At 36.4% G+C, this 10,288-nt stretch overlaps 1 protein-coding gene across 1 annotated transcript; it reads left to right on the top strand.

The window, feature by feature from the left end:
- The first annotated feature begins 7,122 nt into the window (after nucleotides 1-7,122).
- Nucleotides 7,123-9,980, top strand: LOC103929398 (auxin-responsive protein IAA27). The gene is made up of 5 exons (XM_009338583.2): nucleotides 7,123-7,805; nucleotides 8,370-8,599; nucleotides 8,955-9,093; nucleotides 9,262-9,323; nucleotides 9,531-9,980. The coding sequence occupies exons 1-5, from the start codon at nucleotides 7,315-7,317 to the stop codon at nucleotides 9,566-9,568; spliced, it is 960 nt and encodes a 319-aa protein (XP_009336858.2). The 5' UTR covers nucleotides 7,123-7,314; the 3' UTR covers nucleotides 9,569-9,980.
- Nucleotides 9,981-10,288: the final 308 nt, after the last annotated feature.

Genomic DNA, 10,288 nt, shown 5'->3' with positions numbered 1-10,288 from the left:
CCACTCAAAAGCTTTTGCCAAATTCAGCTGGGCAAACGCTACTAGGGCTCCCAATTTTAAGACGATGGTGACTCTAAAGATGGACATGCCTCATGCGATCCTTAGTCATTAAGTCACGTATCCTCACATGATTGATCAAAACTAGCCCTACCGTTGTACGTCTCATACTTTACAAATATTACGTGAGTTATCTTCTTAAGTTGCACCGAAACCTTTTGAGATAAACTAAGGGAGTGAGAATTCAGAACCTATGAATCAAATACAAAAAAATGGCACGTATGATTTAGATTATCACCCACTTTTCATTTTACCTTGTTGAGTTGCCAAGTGATTTGATGTAGGATGGCAATTGTGACATTGACAAACCACCAGTTGTAACTTTGAATTATTTAGCTGGTAAAGATTCAGGGCCTCTGCACCTACTGGACTCCAATAATTTTGTGACATATTTATTTGGACCCCATTGCTGTGGATTTAAGTACTGCTATTACAACACTACCTGCAAGCTTTTTGTTGGATGCAAGTCACCTATGAACAGTGCTAGAATATCAAAGCTGGAATCCTAGTCTTCGTTAACACTTGCAAGACTTGCAATAAAAAGGTACAAATGGAGCATAGGACTGAACAGCCTATATCTTCAGGTCTCGGCTCGATGAGAGAAACCTACCTGTCATGGGGGGTGTATATCATTTTCTCTTTTCTCTGCTTACGTGATAACTACGTAAAGAGAGAGAAAAAAAAAACATACAACCTGTGACGTAACATGCAAGTTACTCTCCTATGCATAACCCTAGCTTGCTTCAGTTTTATAATATGAGAACCAGTTCAAACCAATATAGCAGGATTTGGGTACTATTAGAAACGTTTCTTTCCTTTGGCTTGGTTGCTTTTTGCTGCAGGCGCTAGCAGATTCTGGTGTAAACTGGGAGGCTTTCGTTTCACCAAGTCTTACTAAACGATTTCTGATAGTTACAAACTTATAATGTTTGTCTTCTACTTGTAAATCTTTCTCTGCAAAACGATGCATTTTGTAGCTAGGTCAGCAGCGCATTGGAGATCTTTGGACTTTCCGATGGATGTATTTTCGGTTGCATGCAAGAGAATCTCCGTGCGCATACTGATGTTTACACTAGAATCCCTCTTACAAATAGGGTTCTTCCCAAATCTCATAATCATGCAATTGATAGTGTTATACAACTAAGGATAAGACTTGGGAGGTGGGACTGAACTGCGAAAAAGATTAAAAGCAGTGTTAGGATGAGTCGCACACGTGCGTGGACTAATTATGAAAGATCGAAATTAACTCATACGTGCATGCGTAACTAATGGTAGCATTCTCATAGAATAAAACGAATTAATGTGACTTCAGATTGACTTGAAAGACATAAAACATCATAATTCACATTCGAGACATAATTCTAAGGTAAAACCAAATGTGACGTGTTACTTTTCCAGTGCTAATCCATAAGAACACAAGATTACAAAAGCTTTTCTGGTTATGGATCTGCAGTAATAATGCCTCATTAGTACTAGGGTTAGGGTTTTCCCTCTAATTCCTCTCCATGGAGTGGTGTGGTGGGCTCCATTTGGCCTCTCTTATCAAGTGTGTCTGATGTGCAAGACGTGCCATAATTCATAGATGGCTATGATGGATTTGCCATTTGGGGACTAAAAGAAAAAGGCTATTTATTCCTTTTTCATGTTTAATCAAATACAGAATGGGGTCATGTGGGTGATATTTTGAAGATTCATGCTGTCTCCTAACCCTTACCAGAAAGTCTTTGCTTTGATTGTGACAACCATTTGGGATGTTGGAGGAGCTGGCCATCTTTTTAAGGCCTTGTATGCTTCAAGTAATTAATCAATATGTACACTGGGGGAGAAACCTAAACCTTGAGATCTTACGGTGATGGTATCTCAACCCGTTCACAAACTGTTATGTACTTTAACTTTCATGTATAATACCTACTTAAGTTATTTTCATTGTAGTCTTCATGTACATGGAAGTTCGTCAAGTGCATGAAAATATATCATTAACTCAATATACCGTTATTGTACCGCCTCAAGTGCATGAAAGTTCTTCTTGTTATTGTTGCTGCACAATATTAAGATTGACTGACCATGGCACTAAAAGGATTCAAAACTGTGATGATCATGACATGCGGTTGTGTCCACCATCCGAAATACTGATGCCCTAGAATTTGAGTATTGAGGAGAAAGATTAGAATCCCTCATATTGGTGGTGGGCCTAGATATACCTTATCTCATGGGTCACTGTAGCAAAAGTGCAGGGCACTGTGGACCCGCAACCTGTCAATCACCACCAAATATATGGAGATAGTTCACTTCACCAGTTGAGCTTGGCCAAACACCAAGAGAAAAGCACAGTATATCACATCTCACCAGGGATGTGATTCATGTGCAGTTTTTGATACAAGCGGTGTTAAGGAAGAGAGATTCGAACACGAGTCGTTCAGTGGACAAGCAGACGCTCTTAATCATGTGAAGTGCAAGATAAACACTCTTAATCGCTGTTTGTGAAGTGCAAGATAAACACTTTTAATCACGTAAACAGCGCTTTACGGATGTGAAGCCAAAGGCATTGTGATTAAAACTTGAAAGGGAGTGGAGATTGCTTTGGCTGCTTGGAAACCACTATCGTTTTTCCAACACTGCTCTTTAAAACCACACTCCTGCCAAAGCCTATGGAGGCCCACCAACAAGAGGCAACAAGTTTGGTACTTGAGGCCCACCTAGTACTGTGGGTCCTCTTTGTGAGATTTCCTTTCAACACGTTCATCATTTTGAAAAAAGAAAATGTGAAATTATTACAACTACAAAACATGTTTCCTCCCAGTTAAAAAATTTTATTAACGTTTCAAAAAAGTTATCACATGTCCATCTGTTGTAAAAATTTAAAGAGAAATTGTACTCAAGAAATGAGAAGGGGGTTATTATATTATATAGGGAGATATAAAAGCGGAAAGAATAATTATTTAGAATAAAGCAGAAATTTTGAAAAGATAATATTTTGAGGAATAGGTGAAGTAGAAATTCGGGTTTACATTATGGTGTTTATTTCTTCATTAGTAAGTGCTTTAGCATGATATATCATCATCAACACCAGTTAGAGTATCAAAAATTAGAATTATCCTAATTGTTGACAAAATTCCAATGCTTGGGATGAAGTTGAAGAAATTCTGCTTTTCAACTTCCGGATAAGTTTGGATTAGAACATAAATAGATTGCAACTTCCACTCCATTATTTGGTGACCCCACAACACAAAACTTCAATCTCAAAGTGTTACAAAAACTATTGTTCAAAAAAAAAAAAAAAAGTTACAAAAAAGGAGGATGAGATCCACTCTAGATTTTTATGTTCAGAGCTAGCGGACCGAGAGATTCAGATCATTCAAGAGAGAGAAGGAGACCGGATAGTTCAAGTTTTATTTTTATTTTTGTGAAGTGGGTTAGTGAGATGACTAATGGGGGCTGTATTATTGAAATTGAGTAGTGTAGATCTCTTTGTCTATGGGCTTCTGACTCAGAGATTTGGAGTGTATCTCAATTCACAAAAAGGGGTTCTATCATGAATAAAATCATGGATTCTTTTTAATATGATAGAAATAAAAAAATGTCATTTAACACTGTAACCTAATGCTATTCCCCTTTACTTTTAAATGAAAAGTTTTGAGCTTGAATTTTTGTGGATCGTAAGTTTAATACCAAATTATTATAGTGTCGTACAATGTGATCCAGGACAAAATTATACATGTTAATGGAAATATATGGTTACTTCAAAACAGATACTGATCGTTGAAATTTACTGGTTTCAAAATCAATGAAATTCCTTGCATGCAAAGGTTAGAAGGAAAGCAAAACAGAAAATTGATCTTTACCCAAAATTAATATTTATATTTACCAGAAAAATAATGAAGAAATTAGAAATGTTTAGATTAGCTGACGATGAAATTTGAATCCATATCGTTATGCAATGATTCAATTATGATAAAAGGTCATTTGGAAAAAAAAAATTAAATAAAAATAGATAAAAATTGAGCGGGACCTGTTGCGAAGGGGTTGCCGGTTGCTTTAATGTGTAGTGGCATCCACAGGGACACCACAAGCGTAACGCCGTTTGTCCCCCACCAACCCATCTTCTTTGTAACCGTGCAAACTTTAGTGCCGTCCAATCACTTCCTCTACTAAAATATCCAATTTGCTTGACGGGATACGCACATATTTGAAATTTTTTTTTTTACCAAAAAAAAAAGAAATGTACGAGTACAAAATGTCGCATTTTGGGATTTAGTTAAATTGGTTCGAACAATATATATAGTATTTTTGCAATGTGCATTTTTGCACCCAATTTTGATAATTAATATACGTGAATTACTTTGTAATAGTATGAGGTTAAATTACATTTCTCTAATCTCTCTAAAATTTAACTTGAGTTTTACTAACTCTTTAAAACTCAAGTCTTACCACTTACATTGGCGGAGCCACGTTAAGGGCTACCCTGTGCTATAGCCCACGTAACTTTCGGTTAAAAATAAAATTTTACATGTAATTTTTATTGATTTTCCAATATAATCCACCATATATTTAGTCAATAATCCGAATTTTCTTGGTTTAATTATATAATATAGTTTACAACTGTCTCTTTTTCTTACATTCTTTTTCTCATCCCTTTTTGTACATATACAAGTTTGGATTTGTTTGAATTTTAACATATTTGTTTAATAACGAAAATTCTTAGCTTGCCTTGTGAAAATTTTCCTAAACTAGCTGATACAGTGAAAAATATAGTATCAAGTTTTTTTGTTTATAAAGATTTAAATCTTTAAGCTAACCCAACCGGTAAAAAATTTCTAACTCCATCATTGACCGCTTAGTATTCTAAAACTCAATTTGAGTCTCATTTTCCCTTCTATTGTCAAATTCTATCATAAATACATCAAAATAGTTTATGCGACACAAATAAAACCAATCTGTTACTAAGATGTAAGTCACATAAGTGTATTAATTAAAAATTCTTTTGTCAATACAAGTAAAATAAAAATGTTGGTTCAACAACAATATGTCTTATTTATACCACTTAAACCATTTTAATGATTTGTTAACAAAGTTTCAAGTTATGAGAAAAAATGAGATAGAGTTTCACTGTAGGATCCCACATCGCCTAGGGGAGTGATCATTATATGTATATTCTCATCTCTACCTAGCATGAGACTTTTTGGGAGCTCACTGGCTTTGGATTCCATGGGAACTCCGAAGTTAGCGAGTAGCGCGCGAGAGCATTCCCAAGATGGGTGACTCATCAGGAAATTCTCATCTGAATTCCCATAAACAAAACCGGGAGGGCGTGGTCGGAGTCCAAAACGGACAATATCGTACTACGGTGATGGAGCAGACTCAGGAAGTGATCCCCCCAGACCGGGATGTGACATTCATGTTACAAGAAAAAATGAGATAGAAATTGAGCTTGTATAATATTAAGTGACAAAATAAGCCTTATAGAATTGAAGACCTTTTTATAAGATGATATTTGTTTTTAACAAAAAAAAAAAATTGTTGATAAATCCCGTTAGTTTTCTAATAACTAACTATTTAAATAACTAACATACTCGTTCCACTGGATAAAATATCCCGCAACCAAAAAAGAAACAAAAATTCGTTTCAATTACTTTTTCTAATATTTTTTCTTGGTTAGCAGATTAACTGGTGACATTGAAAATCCAAAAAGAAACATTTATTGTTTTTTCTTTTGTCTATGTGCTGTTTTTTCCGGTAAAAATGAGTGTGCTTTCTTTTCAGCCATCCGTCTCTCCCGTCAAAATTTTCCGGGAAAATTTTCAAAATTTTCCGGGCATCCAAACGACCGCTAGCTGTCGGGACGTACAAACACAAATCACAGAAAGTCACTTCCCCATCAACCTAACTCTCTTCCCAATTCATCAAACTGCCGTCTTTTTCCTTTTTTTTTAATTTTTTTTTGTCCAATTGGTCGTTTCGAGCATCTCCATCGGTGTCAGCTTTCTCACAAATTCTCTCACTTTCCCACCCGACTTTTCCCTTTCTTTCCCGCAATCCAAACACCGTATCCGCCAAAACAATCCCCCCCGCCCGGGATTTCCCTATCCGCCTTGAAAATTCCGACTGTTTTTTCCAGTCCCGTCCCTTTCCGTAATTTCCCATTGCCGGCCACACGTTCACTGCGCGAATACCAATTTTTCTATTATTTTTGAGAATATTTTTTTATTTTAATATTGGAGAATAATAAAAAAAAAATTGAAGAATAATATAAAATTGGAATAAATAATAGAAAAGGAAAGTTTGCCGGGAACTTTCTGTGACCTGTCGGACTGGTTGCCCCCAAAAAAGGTTCTTATAGAAAATTATAATTTAGTTATTATTAATTTGTCCCCTGAAATTTAGGACTGGTTTCACTTTGGTCCTCAGACTTTTTCGTCTTAAATATTTATAAAATGTGGTAAATGAGGTCGATAGAGATTATGAAAAAAAAAAAAAAAAGAACAATAATGTTATAGTGATGGTAATTATAAAAGTTGCCATAATTTTTTGTAGTTATTCAATTTGGTTGTGTTTTGTTTCGAGCAAACTAAGTGCTTAAATTCTATCTTCAATTTTCTAGAGGTAAAACATACAAACCAGCTGATTGATTTGAGTTGGTTGGTTTGGTATGTTTCATTATACAAAAGTGGTCGTGTGCTAGTAAATAGTGAGCATTAGAGCAAGTAGATATTCATAAAGTAATCACATGCTATTCTATCAACTTTTGTGATAAAAATCATTTTATTATTAGGTATACACAGAAGTTTAAGAACTAATTTAAGACAAAATAAAGTTAAAAGACCAAATTGAGTAAACATCAAAAGTTTGGGGGGAAATATGAATAAAAAACATTATAGTTTATATTATTATTGTTAAAAAAAGCCAAACCCAAAGGTTGGCACTTTTTATTTCTCAAGCTGTCTATTTAATAATCGACCAAAAAGAAAAGCTGTCTATTAAATTTTAATTTAATAATTCCCACATTTTCCCTGCTTTTTAAATTTATTTATAATTCTTTATTTTATTGATTTTCTCTGTTGCAGAGTACTCAGTACTGAGAGAGAAAGTGTGTATTTTATATACAAACAGGAGAGAGAGAGAGCAGCAAAACCCCAAAAAAGCTTCTCATTTTCTTCATCTTCTTCTCCAAAACACCAATTTAATCTGAAAGAAAAGCTCGCAACTTTTAATTTCTCTGGTTTTAAATCCATTTAATGCTTTCTGGGTTGATATATTTTGATGTCTATATCTTTGGAACATGATTACATAGGCTTATCTCCTTCAATGGAAACCTCTACCAAGTCTGCTGCTTTGAACCTCAAAGCCACTGAGCTGAGGCTGGGTTTGCCTGGCTCTCGGTCTCCGGAGAGAGACAGCGGCGGCGGCGGTGGTGGTGGGGTGGAGGAGAAGGCTGCTGGGTTTTCAGTCTGTGGGGTTAAGGGGTTGGTGTCTGGGGCCAAGAGGGGCTTCTCAGACGCCATTGATGGAGCTTCTGGAAAGTGGGTTTTCTCTGTGAGTGGTGGATCTGCGGTGGAGTTGGGCAAAGGTGGGAACTTGCTCTCTCCTAGAGGTGTGAATGCTGGGAAAGCTCTTGCTGCTGGGTGTGAACCCAGCAATCAACCAACCGGTTTAGCTGGCTCTGCTGTGAAAGATGGTGTCCAGCAATCTCCAAAGCCATTGCATGAGAAGAAACCCCAAGGGTCTGCTGGGTCTACTGCCCCTGCTGCAAAGTAATTTGTTTTCTTCCTCTGCCCTTTTCATCTTTCTTTTACCTTTAGAGAAATTTTCTGCAGAAAGATGAATATTTTGTTTGCTGAATTGTGGTATTATATTTCTGATGGGTTTTAATTTTTGTTCTTATCTTATTAATTAGTAGTACTAGAGAAAATTGTGGGGATTTTCTTTGTCTGTTCAGGTTGAATTGAAGAGTTGGTTTTGCATGCACTTTATTTTGTACATTGGTTGTTACATTTCTCATGTTGCTCAAAAGTTCCCTTTCCATGTTTGGAAGAAGGGCATAAGATTGTGTTAATTTCAATTGTTTCGTTGCACGTATGTTTTTAAATTTGCCTCAGAACAGTAAGAGTTTTTCGTCTGTGCAAGGCTGCCAGCCAAGGCTTTAATCTGTTAGCTTGGTTTCATTGTTTTGAATTTACTGCTTTCTGGACTTCTCGACCCAAAATTGCACCGTTATGTACTTTATATAGTCGTAGATTGGATAGTGCGAAGTTATAGCAAATCTTATTTAAGATATTCTTTGTAAATTCTAACTTGTTTTATGTCGTGTGTTACAGGGCACAGGTTGTAGGATGGCCACCAATTCGTTCTTTTAGGAAGAATTCAATGGCTTCCGTTCCTTCGAAAAATGATGATGATGCAGAAGGCAAGATGGGAGCAGGGTGTCTGTATGTTAAGGTCAGCATGGATGGTGCACCGTACCTGAGGAAAGTTGATCTCAAAACCTATGGCAGCTATCTGGATTTATCTCTAGCTCTGGAAAAGATGTTCAGCTGCTTCACAATTGGTAGTTTATCTTTATAACTCATCCTCTGTCCATGTTCACCTGCCGTAAATTTCCCCTTCCGGCAGTAGTATTATGTGATTCAAATCATCTTTAAGAAGCTAGGATCAGATATCGAGAACAATTGAAGAATGTTTACCTTAACAAGAAAGTTGTTTTGTTCCTTCTTTAGTTGGAATATCAGAACTGTAAATTCGTTACAAGAGTTGGGTCGAATGTTTGCATGTCTCTGGGTATAAGTAATTCAACTAGTTGATATTTCGATACATGTAGACAACTAAGACAAGAATAAATCCTGATCTAACTTGAAACAAATTCCGATTTATTTATTTTATCTTTTAATTGAAAACTTGTTCAGGTCAATGTGGCTCACATGGAGCTTCAAGAGATGGATTGAGCGAGAGTCGATTGATGGATCTCCTACATGGTGCTGAATATGTCCTCACCTATGAAGACAAGGATGGTGATTGGATGCTAGTTGGTGATGTTCCCTGGGAGTAAGTGATTTTTTCACACAATTTGCAAATTACATGTTCATATTCCAAGAAACATACAATAGTACCAAATAGGCAAATAGAATAGCTTTTCAAAGGAGGTTTCTCCATGCAAGAATGTTTACTTAATTGAGGATCGCATCTTAGTTTTGTGACTGTTTGTTCTTCTAGAATGTTCACCGACTCGTGTAAGAGGATGAGGATCATGAAGAGTTCAGAGGCTATTGGTCTAGGTATCTTCGGTGATCCATTTTTTTCCATCTAATTCATTTCTTTTCATGTCTATCACTATGAAGATCGGTTTTAATCTTTCTAAGTTGTATTCTTGCACGGACAGAATACCGAAAAATTTCATGATGGCATGGTGATTTTGGCTTTTGTTTGCGAAATGAAATCCTTAGCTACCATTATCCTCATGTTTTTCTATCTATTTTTTATAGCCCCAAGGGCCATGCAGAAGTGCAAAAATGGTAATTAGCGCCATCTCATCAACCATGAATGGATCAAATACTCTAAGCAAATGAGGTCGGAGGGAGCTGCTGTTATGATCGGGGTGAAGGGCACTGAACGGTTCGCAAAATCGGGCACTCTGTTTCTTATCAACTTTTGCTTCTAAAATATTGAATATTTAGTGTAACAAAATATGACATTCTAGTAGGAAATATGTTTCTGCAAACTGGTCTAGTTTAATTAGTTCTCTCTCTCTCTCTCTCTCTCTCTCTCTCTCTTCCCCTTTCTCTCCTGTATTTCTGATAGTTGGCTACTTGAAGTAATTGTATTGTGTATGAAAAATGGTTTGTTTGCCATGGCAACTCCATCAGGACCATGTCTCTACATAAAGCAGTGGAATTAACTGCGGTATTGGAATACTAGTTTGGTTTTGCTTTGTAGCCTGTATTGCAAGACTTGCCAAAAAAGGGTAAGTTTGAGTATGACCGCCTCACTGATCATGATCGATGATGTTATTAATTCACGTATTATAATACGAGGGTATGATATGTTTATATTTCAGGGTTTAGGGTCACTGTGTTTGGACTCGGGATTGGTAGCACGGATGAATTGGTAACACCGCCGGTATTACAATCACTCTTCTCGCAAATAACAACCAAAAGATTGAACTGAGGAATTGGTAACACCGCGTGTTGGTGTCCAAACTCCAAACACAGAGACCGTTGTAGAATTTAAACCTTATAAAATT

The sequence above is a fragment of a genome, unplaced genomic scaffold (assembly GCF_019419815.1).
Source record: "Pyrus x bretschneideri cultivar Hongxiangsu unplaced genomic scaffold, Pyrus_bretschneideri_v1 Contig44, whole genome shotgun sequence".
Taxonomy (NCBI): Eukaryota; Viridiplantae; Streptophyta; class Magnoliopsida; order Rosales; family Rosaceae; genus Pyrus; species Pyrus x bretschneideri.
The sequence above is the reverse complement of the archived record's forward strand: the minus strand, read 5'-3'. Positions and strand labels throughout refer to the sequence as shown.